The 19,528-nt window shown below is 40.1% G+C and overlaps 1 protein-coding gene across 2 annotated transcripts in view; it reads left to right on the plus strand.

The window, feature by feature from the left end:
* Nucleotides 1-19,528, plus strand: part of RELN (reelin) — a 298,002-nt gene that overhangs the window by 135,836 nt on the left and 142,638 nt on the right. For both annotated transcript variants that reach the window (XM_056339923.1, XM_056339922.1), the window contains exons 7-8: nucleotides 5,965-6,061; nucleotides 10,557-10,608. In XM_056339923.1, the coding sequence (XP_056195898.1) occupies nucleotides 5,965-6,061; nucleotides 10,557-10,608 (149 nt within the window). The remainder of the gene's footprint in view (nucleotides 1-5,964; nucleotides 6,062-10,556; nucleotides 10,609-19,528) is intronic.

Here is a 19,528-nt window from a genome sequence, read left to right on the forward strand (position 1 = left end):
CATCTTTAAATTCATCCTTGCTTTATAGAAGTCTCAACAGAGAAATTTTAGACTAAAATTGCCCCCGGTCTCCTGCTCCTTTTGTCTCCAAGATACGGATTTGCTCCCCCTGGAATAACCTTGACCCACCTTGGTTGGTGGGCCAGTGCAGAGGTGTGTGCTGGGCAGGAGAGTCCCAAACCTCGCCACAATCCTGGGACAGTTTTTCCTTTAGTATCACCAGAAAGGCAACATCTTCTGCAATGCTAAATACAAGTGGAGCACAAAAATGAAAGAAAACTATATTGAGGTGTCATGAGCTTTTCTGCATAAAGGATTTCTACAGTAACTCTGCCTACAGTGGAGACCTGCTTAGTGGCAGAAAGCTCATTCTCATCTGATTGTCTAGTGGGAGTTAAATCAGGGATTATTAATAGTTTACACCATCCACCCTAAAATTGCATTTTATTCCCCTGGCACCTGCTAAAATCGCATCTTTAGCACAAACAATTGCAGTAACTGCTGGAGCAGTATTTCCAGCCTTGCTTGGTCCCTGGTCTGCTGTGCTCGGAGTGTGTGGTAGCAGCTGCCTTGTGTGTACCAATACTCCAGCAGTGCCGTGTCACCAGGGGCCAGTTAGACTAAGCCACTCTAATAATTTCTGAAACCATTATTTGTGTAAAGATGAAAAGAGAAGTGTTTGTATTTTCCTATGATCTTTTCTTCCCATATCATACATAACAGTGGCTTGGATACGATTAGTATTGTCCCACTCCTGATCCGCTTTCTGGCATGTGCAGCTCTGGCAGAGATGTACAGTCTAAGTCTCAGTGCACAAGCAAAGCATTTTATAGCTTCTGTGTGTCTAATTTTATGAATGCCAGCAGAGCCTGTGTCACCCCATCACTAGGACAGGCCTCACATCAAAGAACAAGGGCACTGTATGATTTTGAGCGGGACTGCCTGTTTGTTTATGGATTTCTGGTCTTTCAAATGCATTCAAAGACACATTCTGCCCAGCAACCATCTGTTTCTTCAGAGGCTCAGGGGCAGGGGAGGGATGGCTACAAGTGTTTCTTGGAGCTGCAAGGGGAGGAGAAAGGGAAGGATGGGATGGGGCTTTTCGTAGACAGAAAAATCAAAGCATCTGGGAGTGAGCTCCTGACCTAAACCACAGTTTGGTGATTGAAAGAAAGCAGGATGAACTGGTAAGGTGAGAAAGGACAAGGAGAGGAGGAGGCAGCAGGAGAGGGAGGACACATAAGGAGAAGGAAGCAGGGAGAATTTCTGTGTTGGAAATAGAGGAATGGGAGCATGTCTCATCTCATTTTATTGGGACTCAACCACAATGAAGATTTTCTTTTATGGTGTGTCCAACTAATTTTTATATTCTTCCACTGTGCAGTCGTGTAAGAACATAATTATTTCTGAAGTCCTCAACCAATAGGCAGAAGCCTGCTTACTTAAGCAAAGATTTCATCATTTCTTGGGTCTCATTTGCCACTAACTTTACAAAGATCTCTTTGGCTTGTGAGAAAAAGCATGCTTCATACATTCGTCAATGTCGAGTGTATTTTATATCTAACATGTATTAGCTGTGGAAGATAAGGTAAGGCAAGTGACTCCCACTCCACAGTAAACATAGCACGAATAGCCATGCTAAGCGGTTCACAGCTGACTTGCAGAACTAATTAAGACAGTAATGTTGACTGCACTTTACAATGAAAAGTCTAATAGTACAGGTGACTGGTGGTCCATGGGACTTGCTGAAAACTGGCAGGAGTGTGTTCAGAAATCTCGGGAACCATGGCAGTAATTTACTTCCTCTGCAAGGAAAGGGAATCTGCACAATGTACTGCTTGCCAGGAAAGGGCCAGGAGATAGATGGATGAGAAGAGGTCCAAGATGGGTGGTATCTAGAAGACTGTCTAGGTCGTCGAGCACCCATTTCTGTGACCATCTTTCCTCTATGTAACCTCATAAAATTGCAGAGGAAAGTTTTAAAAAGGTACTATGTAAGAACTACAATAGGCCTAACAAGAACAAATCTAGAAAAAATATTCTGTATAATCCTATGATAAATGATTTAATGTTCAGACAGAAAAGGGGGGGGGGAGGGAAGGAGCTGCATAAATTAGTAAAGAAGAGATGCTGGCATTATGTATGTTTCTATACAAAACAGTTTTAACAGTAGGTCTGTAGACAACAGGGGATTCAGTACATTTAAAAAAGAAAGACTGTACAGAAGCTTGTTGCCGGCTAAACTCTCCTCCCCAGCTTGATGCCATGTTTCATCTCAAAGCCTATCAGCACTCCAAACAGCAATCACTTACAGAAGACATACTCTTCAGAGATGACATGAAGAAAAGCAGAGCATGCCAAATCAATCAATAAGAAACAGGTTCCATCACTTCTTCATGGCATATGAGAAATGAAGAGGTACAGTAATATTTCCAGTGGCAAAGAGGTAGAGGAAAGCTTTGTGACAGGAGAGAAAAGCCCTAAAGTGGTTTCCAAATTGTACTAAAACTGAGGGATTAAACTTCAGAAAGATTTATGTTCAAAAATCTCTTGGCAGCTTGAGATGTTTATCTTCTTTATAGTCAAGACATCACAAAAGACATCAGTCAATATAATGTTCACAAACTCAGGTATTGTAGAGGGAGATGAGATGACAGATAGGGATGAGGAAACAGCAGATGTTTCCCCTTCAGCAACGTGAAGAACAATAGCAGAGAGAGGTGGGACTTTAAGCCAGAGATGAGAGTGATGGCAGGTCTGCAGAGAAGACATCTAGATGAATATGACACACATCAACAGTGGCAGTGAGTACCAGAGGTGAAGAGAAGGCTGAAAGTGGTTTTAACATGCTAAGATTTTAGACCAGGGAGGTGAGAAAGAGAACGTAAAAAGCTGCACCCAGCCAGGGCAATTAATACTGTCTCCTGTTTGTATAAATGGAAAAGAAATTAACCTTCCTGTCTGCACCAGGACAGGAGCAATTTGGATCGTTTCTAGACATGTAATACTATGATGATGATCTGAAGAACAGCAGATCAATTATCTTGCTCTTCATGCATTTCTGTCAAGCTAGTCAGCGATTTATTGTCAGAGGTAATATGTTTCGAAGAAAGCACAAGGATTTGAATCAGGATTACCAACAGCCATCCAATTTCTTAGGAGAGTCATCCTAGAAAAGGTGAGTGATGATGTATTAGAAAGACAGTATTTCTGGATTTCCAGACAGTGTTTTGTAGACCACATTACAGAAGTAGAATAGATGAACAGCAGAATCATCTTGTATTCATTGAAATATGAATATTACAAAATTAAAATACCCCTTGGATTATGTAGCCTGACCTTTCATGAGGGACTTAGTGTTCGCAGGCAAAGTTTTCCTGCTGTATCTGTCTCTCCCTGCATACATCAGGGGTTCAGGTAGATGCTTGCTAGAAAACTTAAAAATGTAGGAGCAGATGATGAAAATAATGGTCAGAAACAGCCAGAATCCTACAGAATTCCAGGTATTGTAATTCCTGTCTCTCTGTTCTTCAGTTGTCAGAGTTTAGGGATCAAGTGAAGTTTAGATGGCAACAAAACATGTCCTCTGTGAACACTTTTTCTGTACTTTCTCTTAAAGTACCATTTTGTTCAATCACACACTCTCTCCTTGCCTTGTATTGAGAAACAAAATTATGTTCTATAAGTAAATATTAACTCATTGAAGTCAATAAGAACTATATTACTTTATTAGAGGATTTAAATTTGCTGCTTAAATTCAAAATCCCAAATGCTATCAGTGTGAATTGCTGAGTAACTTTATTGACATGCTTATACAGGAAAAAAAAGGAATTTTTACATCTGACTTTGTTTCGGGAAGTGGAACTGAAAGTGACCTTTAATAAAATCTCAGAGTAAGGGAGAGATTTGGAAAGTGGGAGCAAGGCATTCATCTTTGACCTCTATAATGGACTTGGACATAAGAAAGCCAGTCCTGTGCTGAATTCACCCAGGACCCACTGAAGAGACCCAAAATAGCAAGTGCAATCAATTATTCACCACATCCATGCATCTGAAAACCTAACAACTATTGCTCAGCAGAGCTTAGCACTCACAGACCTGCAGGGTGTTGTACACCGCCCAGGGTTAACCCATTCTGCCAAAAGCTCCCCACAGCATGCTGCCCTGGGAAGCCAGGGGAGTGGTGAGGAGCCCCAGTCTACTGCAGGAGCACACCAGGAGGTAGCTCCATGTAGTTCAACACATACTTTAGAAACTGATTTAAACATTCTTTCAAATCACTACCTGGGTTCGCACCAGCCCATTCTCCCTTCCTCAGACCTTTTGGGTGAATGGCCCATGCAGGGAAAAGCTGTGCCAGCCCCATGGGGTAGCTGATAACGTTACCAGCCTCTTCCTTGCAATGCAGCTGGAGATTTCATTTGCCCTGGCCAGGACCTGGTGGGCAGATGATTTTCAGATACTCAGAAACAGAAAGATCCTGCTCCAAGGAGTTTACAGAAAGACTCTGAGAGGTTTAACACCACACTTTGCAATGAAAAGACAAGCAACATACATTAGGAAAAGAAGTAAAAGAAACCCAAGCAACTTTGTATAGGCATCAACTATACGTTGATAGTATGTATGGATTAGCTATGATCAGCTACGATCATTGAAAACCCTATCATATATGTTGACAGCAAGTCCCTGTCTCCTTGGGATTTCTTCCTTTCTGTCTGATTTCCTGTAAGATCTGCCATCCAGAAATTAGCCAGAGAATGAAAAGACAGAAGAAAACCAAACCTTTGCATGCTACTAAACTACCTCTGGGCTGTGTATATGGGAATGTGTATTTTGGTGACATTATATGTCAGAAAGGGTAGCCAAGCCTGAGGCACTCTGTGTGAGAGAAGCCAAAGAAAAAACTGCCTGAACACCCTTTACGTAAGTCCATTGCAGTTGAAACTCTAAAAACACCAGTTACCAAAATGCAGACAAAAATCAGCAAGAAACAAGAAGGTTTGGGGCGAGTTCACCTTTGCTTACAATGGAGTTACTCTGGGAGCAAATATTTGCCTATAGGTTTGATGTTAAAGCTGAAGACAATGTTCATCAGCCCCATGGGAGGCAGTTTGTCAGGGGCTGGGAGCATCTCCAAAATTTTTTGAAAATCTGTTGCTCATGCCAAGAGCTGATAAGCTGATTCTGGAAGGTGAGGGAGAGGGCCCTCTCCCTTTGCTCCACAGTCAGGCTGCCCACATAGTCCTCTATATTAAATTCAGAAATATCAGGAGAGGTGCAATTAGTCGGCTCAGCAGCGCTTACCAGCCTCTCTTGAGATTTTCTTCATACTTTTTCCCCTAAAAGGTGAACAGAGTGGCAGCTCTTTGGTACTAGGAGTATGGGATATGACAAATACAAACACAAAGCAGCAGCAAGACCTGTGTTAGAGCAGCTGGGCTGTAGGAGCCTCTTGGTGCCCAGTTTTGGGTAGGGTCTGCAGCCTGGAGTCTGCTGTTTGGGTAAATAACTCTGCGGGCTGCAGTGGGGCTGATCCCAGCACCTTCTCCTGAGCTGTTCTGTATGGTAAATCTGTGATGGTGGGTTTACATATGGTATATCAGACATGTAGTAAGCATTTTGGAAGAAGAGTAACTTCAGGGTAAATCGCTATGTGTAAGAGTTCAATTTGGTTTCCCATGTTGTGATGTTTTGCAGTCGACAAGCAGGGAAATACCTTTTTGGAGGGAATTTCCAGTTTGCAGAGAGCGAGAACTTATTCACAGGGACCTTTCTTGAGAGGTGACTCCAGTACATCATACATACAGCTCCTCAGCCTTTATGTTCAGCACCATGATAACAAAACAGTCTAATTTTTCTGAGCACCAAGATATAATGGTCTTATTTTACAGTTTACAAGCCTGATGCGAGCTCAAATGTATGGTTTCTGATTTCCATTCTGAACATAGTGTGTTCTTCCTGCAGGTCTGAATGCAGTAACTGCGAGGTTGGAGAGCAGTGCGGTGTGATAATGCACAGTAACGCTGTCACTTTCTGTGAGCCATATGGTCCTCGAGAACTGGTGAGTGAAGGCTGGCTCATCTGCCGGGGCTGGGACTGCGGGCTGTGAATCGAGGCTACGTCAGCTGCGGAAAGTTGGTGTGATTTGAAAGTTTGGTGTTCAGTGGAGAGAGGGTCTTAAGCAAGGCAATAGGGCCCTCAAAGAGCACCCCAGGAACATCACAGTGTTTTAAACTATAGATGCTAACCAAAGGGTATCGCAATAGTTTGCAAGGGAAACTTGATCTGGCATGCATCCAAGTTGAAGTATCTACAAAATACTGGAAAGGCAGGGACATAGAGTTGTGTTGTCAAACTGGCATCATTCTCTTTTTATTTCTGACAATGAAATAGAGACAAGGTTAATTTTACTTATTTTATTAGCTGTGTCCCGTTTTTTCTTGTTGCTCTTGACAAATGTTAACTTGGTTGTAAAACACCGCTTTGTTTTAACTCATTTCTAGTTATACTATTGAACATAGGTAATGCTTCTTGAAAAGCAATCTATTTATGACATTTAGCAAACCCAGGGTCCCAGCTCTGAGGGTTTTGAAATGTCATTAATTAGCTGTCTTCTCCCTGCTGATAAGTAATTCAGGCTATCCTTAGTAATCATAAATTGGCTTCAAAATCCAGTGCTGGACTGTATTTGTTGTATTAGCATGTAGTAAAATAGCACTGCCGTGGCATCAGGAACTTTTAAAAATTTATTGTGATGCCAAAGTGGTGTGATTAAATAATCATCTGAAAAAATCATCACGCTTAGAAACAGCTAGCAGCCTAATAATGGAAGTGTTTATAAATATGATGGCTGTGTTGCAGAGAAGTCAAATCCTTCTGAAGGAACATGCTAACGGCTTAAGATTTTGGATGAGCACAGGATGGTGTTCATGCCAGAGGTCTGACATACTTTAATTTTTTAATATGAACATAGCTTTAAATCCCGCTTTTCTTAGAATCAACTTGTTTCTGATTTGTAGTCATGTTTCAGTGATTTCACAACATATCTCTTCCTGTCACAAATTTTAAAACCTGTTTCTTCTCTCCAATCGTTATGCATTTTTATTCAACCACCTTTACTATTTAAATCCTATTCTGTATCTGCTTGAAATGGCTCTTGAAATCATTGTTTGTGGCTCCTAGTGCCACATTATTGCCTTAAAATACTCAAGAAGAGTTGAATTCCCAAAATGTGTTATATCAACAGCTGTGACAGCTGCTGGTTCGCTTCCTTGACCTCCCTCTCTTCTCCTGACTCCCAGCAGCTGCCTGTTATTGCAGGCAGAGGGATTTTTTAATGCCAACTGTCTATGTCTGCTCATGAGAATTCACCACTGGCAAAATCCTGGAAAGGCGTGCAGCATCAGAGATGTTGCAAGCAAAGGAAAATAGCTACTAAAGTCTCCCTCCTGTCTTCTCTGCAGCATCTGAAATTAGTAGTCCTTTGCAGAACTTTGCAAAAAGATTTTAGTAAGTCTAATGCTTTTTTTCTAAAGCATTACTGAAATGATTCACAAAATAGTGAATGCCTCTTCTGTGATAACTGATACATTTAATTTCTCAGTGATATGAGCTACTGAACATTGATAAAGGGCTTCGTTTTCAAACTAGAACTGCACAACATAATTAATTGAATGTAAACTAACATAATAGGTACTCATAAATCAAGTTGGAAAGCGCTTTATTATTTGGCATGGTAAGTGTGATACCTAATACTGAATCGATCCTGACAGAATGGACTTAAATGGGGATGTGACTGCATTTTTAAAGGAGTTATGTAAATGATGCTTCCCTGTTTTTCTTTAAAGGCCAAAATTTCCTGTTAGGAATATTAAAAAGAGAGGAAAACTGTATTTTAAGTAAACATGATATACAGATAGTGCCACATTTTCAGATAGTTTTGAAAGCTGCTGTTTGAGATTATTGTGAAGCCTTGGGAATCTGTCCCACTGAATCTGTCTTAGTTCACATATTAATAGCTATGATCAATTTCCCAAATTTCCATGCACCTTCCTAAAGAACATGTAGTCCTGTTACCAGCTAATCCTCAGTGCATTTCAGTAAAGATGCCATTCTTTAATACATACAAAAAGTTCCACTCCATATGTAATATGTATGTAGAAAAGAAACAAAACACACCAAAACCTCATGCCAACCCATGCAGGTCTCCATCCATTATTTTCAAAGGCATAATTTATGAATACCTCAACTAGGTGTATGCCAGCACCGGAAGAAGTCCAGCCCCCTTTGCTCTTCTGCATCACTGACTGTCCCCTCCCACCACAGGGAGAGATGGTATTTGCATGAGCGTTAGTGGGCTGCATGGCAAACCACACCAGTAAATTAATCCAGGTTAAAACTGACTTGCAATGGAAAAAGACTATTAGTTTAACAGAAGGCAGCTATTCGAGCTGATTTAACTTGTAGCTACCCAGAAGCTGGTACATGGAAGGGAATGGAAGGGGCTATCACCTAGAATTTGTTGGTCATATAGATTCTGAATATACATTTGCAAAGGTATGGAAGTTCTTTTGAAAATCTCCAAAGACAGAAAAGCCAATACAAGTGACTGAGAGATAACATTTATTCTGTGTCAATGAAGTCCTAAATAACAGTCAAAAAACATCTGCATTTAGAACTAGCTTTTGTTCAGTGTTGTGCAGCAATGCACAGGGTAATAAGGGACTTCAGATGTGAGGGAGATTTCTCTCAGCAGTTTTCATGTTTATCTGCATAGTAGATAATAAAAGAGTGCAGGAATACCTGATAATGGAAGAATTTCTGCTTTCACCATGTGACTCAGGGAAATTATGAAGAAATTGCACTGTTCATCATTATAAAATGCTGATAAAATTGCCATAGTTAATGGGTGCTTGAAAGAATGTAGCATCTTCCAAGTCTTTGAGTCTAATCTTTACTTGGGTGCTGGCTTTTTTTAGAAAATGATAGTTTAGTGTCCATGAGCTCAAATGTTTATCTATATTCTGCAGATTACCAGGTTTTTTCATTCTTATCTACTATTCATTTTCCTCTACATCACTCATACGAGCAAAGCTGGAGGATCATTCAAGTTGTCCTGGTGCTCCGCTTGGAGCTGCCTCCATGCAGATTCCCAGTTGAGCTCTGGTAGTCAAAGCCTGCTAGCCCCAGGACCTTACTTCTGGGGCTGAATTTGCTCAGAAGTTTGAATTCTCTGTGGCATATCCATGATAAGATGCGGTGCATGGATGCAGATCACAAGGAGCATATCTGATGGAAGAGTCTCTCGCTGCTTTCATGGGAAATTACATGAATTATTGGTGTGTAGGTTCTGACATGGTTGGACAGCTCCAAGGTCTTGAAATCTGTTATGCAGGCATCATTAGCAACAACATCAGATGATTTTAAGGTGTTTGCTGTCCCTGTTCTTCCAATTTGATGACTTCTTTTATGATTGTGTAAACTTACAGTCTGACCAGGTCACACCTTTTTTTCCTTTTCTCTTTTGATCTGATGTTGCCATTGTCTTTCAGCTTGTACTTTTTTACTTCTTCAATGTAGCCTCTAAAATCTGCTTATAATAATAAATTATACCTTCATTGTGTCTTTTGCTGAAGTGAATGAACAAAACTTTGAGTATCCTCTTTTTGGGGTGACCCTCCATTTGATCTTTCTGCTTGCTAAATGGTTGCAATGATTTTTCAGCTCTTTGACAAAATAACTGGATCAGGCAGTGGTTCTAGGTAGTGGTCTTAGACAGTGCTTCTGCCTTGCTTGTTATTTAGCCATACCATTAAGTCCAACTTTCAACATGAATTGAAAATAAGAAGGTGTCCTTTGCAACCCTCTAATGCTTTTTATTTTCAGGAAAACAATCCTAATTTGAGCTACTGACATATGGGGGCATTGAAGAGGGGAGGTGGTGTGCTGAATACAGAGTGAGCTGCTCGGTGTTTTCTGCCTGTTTTTAGGGCTTGGTTGGATGTCAGTAGAGTCTAGATGCTACTACAAATTTTCGTTGTATATATTATGCATTATCACCAAGGTTTTGTTTGCTTTTCTGTTGAAGGCTTAGGTTCTGTTATTGCCTCTTAATATTTTATTTTGTTATTTTAGATTTACTTATTTTTTTATTTATTTATGATCATTTTTGGTTGTTCTTCTGTGCTAGGAGAAGTGAAAACCGTTCTGTATATACAGATTTATACTAGGCTGATGATAAACCACAAGGTTCATTTCTTCAGTTTTCTAAACATGGGTCAGGTGCCAGTGTTTTAGATAAATGTGCTTGCTTTGTAAACTTTAATACGATCAAAGACTAAAATTTTCAGCTTTGACATATGATGAGATATCAATAATCAAAATGACATAACAGAAATGTCCATGATCACTCAACCTGAAAGGGTTGGCAATTAGTTTTATGCACTGGAGATCTAGGTATCCAGAGAGTTTCCATGCTTTCAAAGAAAAACAAGTGATGAATGTATTGTTTTGCTGGTTTAACACAACCTCTCTGCTGTTTGTTTTTCTTCCTATAGACCACCATTGGCCTTAACACAACTACTGCATCCGTCCTTCAATTTTCCCTTGGTAAGTTTAGCTTAATCTTTCACCTGAGAAAGTGTACAAAGCCATTTCTGCAAAGGAAAATGGCCCTCAAGTTCAGGTTTACCTTTCTGGTCGATGTTCTACTTGACAAGAGGAAATAAAAAAATCTTTTAAAAACTGGAAAACATTTATTCATCTCCTAATCCTAACCTAAACTTTGGAAAGGAGGAACTCCAGTGGGTACTCTGATGATGGGAGGCATAGTCAGATTTGAGGTTTGGTGTTTTTTTTATCATTTACTTTATAACCTAACAGTTAACAGTATAGTCTCTTGGTCTTTCTCTGAAGTGTGATTACTGTTTCTAAAAAATCATTTTTTTTTAACATCTAAACCCCTTAATATATTCCAAGTTATGGCTGGTAGTGCTGTTTTTAACACATCTGTATAAACAGAATAGGTAGGTCAGACCAAAACTAAATGCTACTTGGTTCATATTATCAACAGTGTGTTTGTATGATGTATTACTTACAATACCTGCTGTAAGTTATTGCACATTTTCACTGTGTAGTTGTGGCTATAAATTATGGCAGATGTGGCTTGGGCTGAGGGCAAATTGGGAACACAGTTTTTTAATTCATATCTCAGTGTTCAAAATATGAAGGAAAAATGTTCTTATGATATAAATGGTTCAATAAAAAAGCAAGCAGGAAATGTAGCCTGCTTCCTCTGCGGACCCCTGGGTATGTGTTTCCAAATCATACTCCTATTTTTAAAAAAGTAATTCTCCAAAAATATCTCAGCAGATGTGTGATTAAACTCTGGAAATCTTAGCTGGAAATAAGAGCTATCAGGTAGCAAGCAGCTTGGGTTTTTTTTTTTAATGGATTGGTGATCAAAATCCTAGAAGGCTCAGAAATATGTCACTTAAATATTTTTTTTACATTAAGTTGCTTATTTGACTGTTTGAGGTCATCATTACCTATCACCCTGCAGCTGACTGCAATGTTCTAAGGATTGCTATATATCCTTTTAGTTTGAATTACTGTTTTTAAAAAGACAGAAAAATGTATCCATTCCTAAACTGAATTATTGCATAAATATTGGGCACTTCCAATGAAACCCAGCCTGGAACTACCCTGCAGTTTCATTGAGCTGGTGAAAGGGGAGCAACTCACTTGATCTGCTAGGACATGTTGCTCACCTGCAGCAGGCATCCCACCTTTGGCTGGGCTCAAGGATAAGTGACTTCTATAATGCTGCAAGTTTGCAGTGATGGAGGAATTTTGCTTTTCAGGAAGATCTACAAAAACCTTCTATGGATTTTCCTTACAGTGACCCAGAGGGGTTAACAGCAGTGCAGGCTGCATGGGTTGGTAGGTAAATGTTTGCTGTTACAGCTTGGTGGCTGATGTCTGCTGCAGGTGAACTACAGAAGGGTGCAGTCTTGAAGTTTCATAATTAGACTTAAGATTTCACTAGTAGCCTTTGTTGCTGTCAGCTGGAGAAGGTCAAATAAAAAGAGGATAAGGACAGGCTGAGTAGGAAATACCCTATATGACAGGACTGTCATGTATATATATGGTAAGAATAGCTTAACCTGGACCAGTAGAAACCAGTAACACCCCCGGTATGGTGGAGCAGGAGAGGGGTGGACGCATGTCTGAGGAAATCATATTTCAGCCTGAAGTTCAAAATGTATCACATTTCCCCATGCGCCTGTGTTGAGCTTGAAATACAGTGCAGATTGGTTTTATAACTGATAAAAACCAGCGTGAGCTGGGGGACTGCTGCTGAGCTCAGCAGTACTTGGCTTTACAATCATAAATCTAAACTAGGCATTTGCCAGTTTCCAGCTTATTCCCAAATGTCCGATTTAATCATAACCCTATTCAGGGATTCATCTAAGGGAATTGCCTTTTTTAAAAAGAATGTTTAACACTTTCTATCGACCACGGAATAACTTAAGCTGTAATCTTTTGGGGGTATCTTTACATTACATTTGTCACATAGCTTTGGCCACATTAAAGTGCATACCCTTTGATTTCTCTCACCACTAATTATCAGATGGAATTTTGTATTTGCAGGTATATAGGCAGATGAGGACTGGGAAATGAAGCAAAAAAATGGTCCTGATTTGACCATAAATCCCAGATCTTTTTAAAGTGTGTGCTCAGGTAGGGTAACACCCTAGTGAATTTTTCATTAGTTGATATTCTGTGTAGTTTCCTTCATGTACCATCTATTTGGTGGTCTTGCCCTTTAAAGGGCAATGGGGTTGAAAAGGTGCACTTAAGATGAAGGTTTATTAAGAAGAAAAGGTAATTAGTAAGGCCTATTCAGCACACAGGACAACATTAATGTGCAGTACCGTTCCCAAAAGGGCAACTTGTCTGCCACACAACATTCACTTGGAGCTGGTGGCACTGCTTTTTGGTGCGGGGCTGGGGTGATGTTTACATTCATGCACTTTCTGCCCAAATGTGCATAAAATTTCCATTTTTTCAGATGTCTTAGTCATCCATGACCATTCTCGCAGACCAAACGCTGCCATGTGAAAGACAAAGTCTAGCAGTTTCCTTAATGTTCAGTGGGACGGTTAATTGAGATATTTAAAGTAATGCCTTTGGGCTCTCAGGCCAGAACATCTAGTTCAACAGCTTGGGATTGCAGGATATTGCACAAAAGCCTCCGGGCTCAGCTGCCACGCAATGTTAGTCTGATTCATTAGCTGAAATACTCTCTTTCTCACTGCAAATCTCAGGCTTTTCCCCTTAGCTACATCCCTGGACCTCTCCTGCGTTCAACATGATCTGTCATTTGTGTAGGCCACTGTGATGGAAGGTGACTCATAGTACTGAGAGATTAGCAAATGAGCTAAACACAAGAAGGAAGAGACCCATGAAATCCCATAAGAAGAGGAAAGGCTTTAAGGGAGCTATGCCAAGGCGTGAGGAGTGCAAACTGTTCTGCTTTTGGTGCGTGTTCTTTGGGTGTCCTCTTCAAGCATATGCTCCCATGGTTGTGGTGTATGTGGGCTGTGCATGCTCTGCGTGGGCAGTTCAGCATTGGCAGGCTCTTCCCATCCCTCCTTCTTCTGCAGTGCATTTGAGTCAAACACCAAGCTGAAGCTGAAGGCACTGTGATGAGTACCAACACAGCCTGGCCTCCGGGGCAGGTGCTCCTCGGAGCGGTGTGTGCCACTATGTGAAAATTGTTCACGGAAAATATTACATTACCTTGAAAAGCTTTGTTCCGTAGCGCTCTCCTTACATCTTTGTATTGCTAGATCATTTCTGCCTGTTAAACAATATTTGGAAAAGGGAATAACTTGATAATGAAAGCTCCCACTCTTCAGCTTTGTTATAAAAACTCAACACTCCTCTGAGAATGGGATGACTTTGACAGTGTCGTGTGCCAGATAAATACATAATGTTTGTAAGGCAGGATCCTACTTTTAAATTGTTTCCTTGTTGCCTTCACGGGCACGCTGTGACCTGGTTCAGGAATGGCACGGCGGCCGACCCCTGGCCGCACGGTCCATTAGCTCACAGACACCAATGTGGTGGATGGCAAATGGCGTTTATTGCTGAACGACGTGACACTGTATAGCCTAGGTTTACAATGTCACTTCCGTCTGCTTACATCATAAACTAAAGCTGCTGGCTACCTGGAGGGGGGCCCTGTGTTTCCATACAGCGCGAGATCTTCCGGCCGCCAGGCCCTACCTAGCAACATTTCCCCCTCAACTTTTGTGCTGTTATCACAAGGAACTTCTGTCATTACTAGAGCAAATTAGCAATTCCTCCCCCTGCCCATTTTCTAAGAAAATCTAACCCCACTACTATTTTATATTAAACCAAAACTGATTCAGGGTGGAAAAACTTTTTTTTATCTTCTGAGAGGGAATACATCTTCAAACATTTCAAACATTTGGCATTATAGCTCCATTTTTTAGAGATCAAGCCATTAGTCTTGCAAACAAAGAACTAGCCAAAGATTCAAAAGGGTGTTTTGCTTTATTTCAAGGAAAAGTTTGGGCTTGGACTCTCCCTTCCAAAAAATCATCATGAAGAAATTTTGTGAAAGTTGGGTTCTCAAATCTAACAGATTTTAGTTTGGGTCAATCATTAATCCTCACTTTCAGCCACCCCCAAACCTACCTTCTGTGGTAAATATTTGACCTGCAATATCTTCAGTTTGTTTCTAATTATAAGCCATATTTCCCTAACTGATTTTGGCTGAGTTATGGTCATTTCATATGTGTAGCATTGGCTTAGGTTTAGTGCAAAAGGGAATTTGACATTAATTGCAAAAGGTGCCACGTAATATGGCGCTAGATCAAAAAAAATAATTTGCATGAATTCCTAAGAATGAAACTTGTCTGCAGCTCACTGTTACCTGTTCTGTGCACTGCTGTCTGATATACAGAAACAGCACATTTTGACAGAGATTATTTGCTTCCTTATACATTGGGATATTGTGGTGGAGTTACTGCTTTTATACAAGCATCATTTAATTATCCTACAAAGGACTGCAGTGAACTTGAGAAAGCTAATGTACAAAGGAAATTGTAAAAGTACATAAATATTATTTAGAAGTCAAGAAATGCGAGGTAAAGCTTGGAATCTATCTATGCCCATACCATATTAAGAAAAGTTAACTGTAATCTTTCATTTTATGCTTCATGCAGTCTTCTGAAACATCTTTCTGTTAGCTTGGTAGTGATCATGCCAGAATTCCTGGCATCCAGAAAAGGACATCCAGAAAATCTGTGACAGCTACACGTTTGCCCATGACTTGCCATAGTTTTTATACTTCAGATTTAAAGTGGTGAGACCACAGCATACTTGAAAAGGTTGGAGTATATGTTCACTGTGACAAATGAAACGTCTTACAAGAAACTCCATATGATGCAGAAGAACTCTTCCTGCAATAAATGAAATAATAAACCCCTGTCCCTAAAGTTCTGGTGAGCACTGAGAGTACTACTGGGCTGGCAAAGAAGTTGCCACTCTCTGAGAGCATTATTCAGTGTTAACATAAGAGACTTGAAGATGCAGGATGCATGAGCAAAGGTGATCTTCAACACCTGGACAACCACAGGCTTGACACTGGAAATTACTTAGGTATCTTTGCTTCATGGATCCTATGCTTATCCCTGCTATTGCTAGAGAAAAGACTTGATGCAAAGAAAAACATGTATCTGGCACATCAGTCTTGATTAAAAATACAGTTGTCAGTGTGGGGTTTTAGTAGTAGGCTTTAATCTGGGAGAGTGCTTTGTGATTTGGCCAGATGGACTCTGTCCTCTCAGGAAAATCCCAGTAGATATTATTCAAAAAATGGGTTAAATGACCTGTGTGTTATGATCTGCACACTGGTCTGGAACCAGGAGCATTTGGACCTTACTCATGGAGTAAGAACAGCCCTTTTCTCCTGCTGCTCCTGGGTGAGGAGGGAAGGGAAGGGAATACTTCAGTTGGAAGGGACCTACAATAATCATCTAGTTCAACTGCCTGACCACTTCAGGGCTGACAAAAAGTTAAAGCGTGTTGTTAGCTTCTTTCTCATTATCTAGTCATTTCTCTGCCATCTGTTGCCATTGTCCCTTCCATTGTTCCAATTTATTTTGTCTAAACATCCATCAGACAACCAAGTTTATTGTTGATTACAATCAGATAAAACTTACAGGATTTAACCTTATGGATAAAACAAATGTATTACAATCACTAGCTATACCTACCTGCAGCTTATCAATCTTTCTAATGGAAACCTATAGCAAGGATGAATGTGTGTATCTATTGTTTTAAATATGGTAAAAATATTATTGAAGGAAGGTTATTATTGGTGTCCAACTATTCAGGACTTTGGTCCCTAATTTCTGTCCTCCCCAAAAGGAAATAAAACGCTAAACTTTCTGCTTTTACATGCATAAATATTTCATTGACAATCTTCTCATATAATCACTAAAACCAGTAACAAACCCAATAATTTCTCCAATCTTGGTGAAGACACTTTACACTCTTGCAACTTTATTTTCTGGTTGAGTGATCACCCCTGTCTTCACTTCCAGTTTCTAGAGTTTTTTAAATCTATCAGACCATTAGCTGCACTTAACTGAAGAGTAACTGTATTACCTGTGATGATGTCATATTTATACTGTCAGGTTTTTAAAGAGGTAAGGTGCATGTGTAATACATATACCAAGAACTTCCATGTGGCTTCATTTATTTAGTTTATTTTTAATGCTGGCTGATTTCATATTCCTCTGTAAGTGGAACGGAGAAAACTATTTAAAATATGTTATTGATTGCTTTTGATGAATACAGGTCATAGATTTGGGTGCAGATCTTTGACATAATGGTTCCAAAAGGGTTTTCATGTCGTGTCCTGCCTTGCCCTAAGACATCATATTAGTGACTCATTAACCAAGCAGCCTCTTCCTTAACCACCAAAGTTGCTAGGATCTATATGAGAGCTGTTTTACTCAGCAAATCTGTGAACTAATGGTCTCAGCAATGTTTGTTGAAGGCAAAGCACAGAGAGTGTTTATCAGATTTAGTTAAAAAAAATGTAATTTTTTTCAGGCTTAGGTATTTTCCTTCAATTTTTGCAGTGGCAATTTGCTTTTGTTACCAGTGTGAGTCTTGCAGAATTACATTCTAAAATGTAATTGATTGCATAGGTAGTGGAAATACTTCTTTTTTGCCCTGATGCATTTCCAAACTACAGACTATTATTATTTAATCATCATCATCAGAATAAGAATAATCAGAATAATCAGAATTGTTGGATGTGCCTTTTCGATTTATCCTTACCTGGCAAGCTTCTATGCTTCAGAAAACATATTTACTTCCCTATTAACCTCAGCAAACAGAAGACCACAATGGACAAAAAATAATCTTACAAAAATTATCTAATTACATAAATAGTGCAGCTGATTCACTGGCCTCTGTGTATTTCTGTGGAGGAAACAGCTGTCTCTCCAGGCTGTCCCCTAGAGGAGTATCTGGAGGACTCTGCAGAGCATCTGCATGGGACGGCAATTCCTTCCCCTTCCTGCCAGAAACATCCCGACTCCACTTTGGCTCAGCCACGTGAACAACAGTGACTGCATTTGGCCCCATGTAACAGTTTGAAGACACTTATTTATATTTTTATCATGTTTTGGTTCAGTTCTGGTTGCAGCCGTTGTATTGACAGTACTGCTTTGATGTCATCTATTTATCCTCTGTTTGGATTTAAACCACTCGGTAGAGATTCACACATCTAAACAAGTTTTGTCAAGTATGCCTTAGCTTTGGCTGAGAGGAACCATTGCTCATCATTTTCTCTTAATCTCTGGTTCTGTTTAGTCAGTTTTACAATTAGCAGAAGCTATCAGATGACTGACAAATGCTGTAATAGCCGTTTTATGAGGTAGCGCTGGGCTTGCCCCCAGCAGAACTGAACAGAGATGAGCAATTTGCTTCAGAATTACTATGAAAATTCACTCACATTTCTCTAGAGAAATACCAAAATGAAAAATAAGCTCCTTCTGAATTCGACATGGAAGAGTGTTTTATTTTTTAAATCTCTCACCATCTTGCTAGCTGAACACATAAAAAAACTCACGGAAGAAACTGTGGTGCCAAAGGTTTGGGGCATGTTGAGCTATCTCCTTTGCTTTAGTCACCTGCATAGACGATTTCCTTCAGTCACCCACATTTGTCCTGCTCCAGTGCCTTCCAGGAAGCACCAGGTTTGCTGGCGGGCATGGTACAGTCCTGCTGATAGCAGTACCAGCAGGGAAGAGGCTGGCCAGTTCTGGTGGCCACAGGACAGATTGCCTAATTCAAGATAGTCTATCTGGAGCACTTTTGGTCTGGCATGAGGTTCTAAGGGATTTCATTGCCAGGAAACTGGCTAATAAAACTGTGTTAGAATTCTGTCTGACCTGAGCTTAAATAATGCATACAACCACTTTTTACATTAGGTCATTTAAAGCACTAATGTCCATAAGAAATGAAGATAATTAAATGAAGCTTGATTGTTGCTATATTCAAATCTAGTCCCTCCTAAGCAACGAGAACAGAGCACTGAATGTATGTGTTTTGTCCTAGTTTCTTCCCTATACATTTGGGAAAAGCTTGAGAATTTGATATAATTCAGTGCCAAAACTGGTGTCATTCACCGTTCTGCAGTTTTTCTGCTTGCTTCATTTCCCATTTTCCTCCCGATCAAACAATATTCAGGTTTTTGACTCACCACCCAAATTGCCATTTGCTATTGTCTGACATTAGACCTCCTAGTTTCACCTTCCTGGCAGAGAAGTCCTTTGTGTAGATGCATAGGTTATAAATTACATCTAATGTGAAAGAATAAGACCAGTAAGTAACATCATCTAGCACACTTCACATGTGGAAATGTTAGGTGGTGGTTATTGATTTTGCTGAGTTATACAAGAGGGGCTGCTTGGATAATACCTAGATTGAAACCAGGGTTTAAAGTTAACGCCGTATTTGAAAGACATTTTAATGGCCTTGGGGTAAAATGATTTGTGTTGTTTTGGCTAGCCCAAGGTTACAGTGAAATACTGGCTTTATAACCTCCGTCCTGGGGTTTCTCTGCCACTGTTGGGAATTAAAATGTGAGTTACAGATTTACTACATGGAGAAAAGCAGAAAAGATAAAGAGAGCCTCAGGATTCAGAGCCAGGGCAGGTGGCCAAGCCACTGCCTCGCAGTCAAACACAGGCCATTATGGAATTGGTTGCTGCAAATAATAAATGCTGGATTACAGACTGACTTTCATCTTAATCCTGCTCATATCATTGTATAGGATAACACTTTTGTATGATTAAAATTGTCCATTTTTGAATTAACTCAAACAACAAAGCATCTGTAGTTCACAGGGGGGCGGAACAGAGAAGTCCCCAGCTCAGCAAAACGTTCCTGGGTCTTTCTCCAGTGGGCGAGGGAG

This window comes from Falco biarmicus, chromosome 5 (assembly GCF_023638135.1).
Source record: "Falco biarmicus isolate bFalBia1 chromosome 5, bFalBia1.pri, whole genome shotgun sequence".
Lineage (NCBI taxonomy): Eukaryota > Metazoa > Chordata > Aves > Falconiformes > Falconidae > Falco > Falco biarmicus.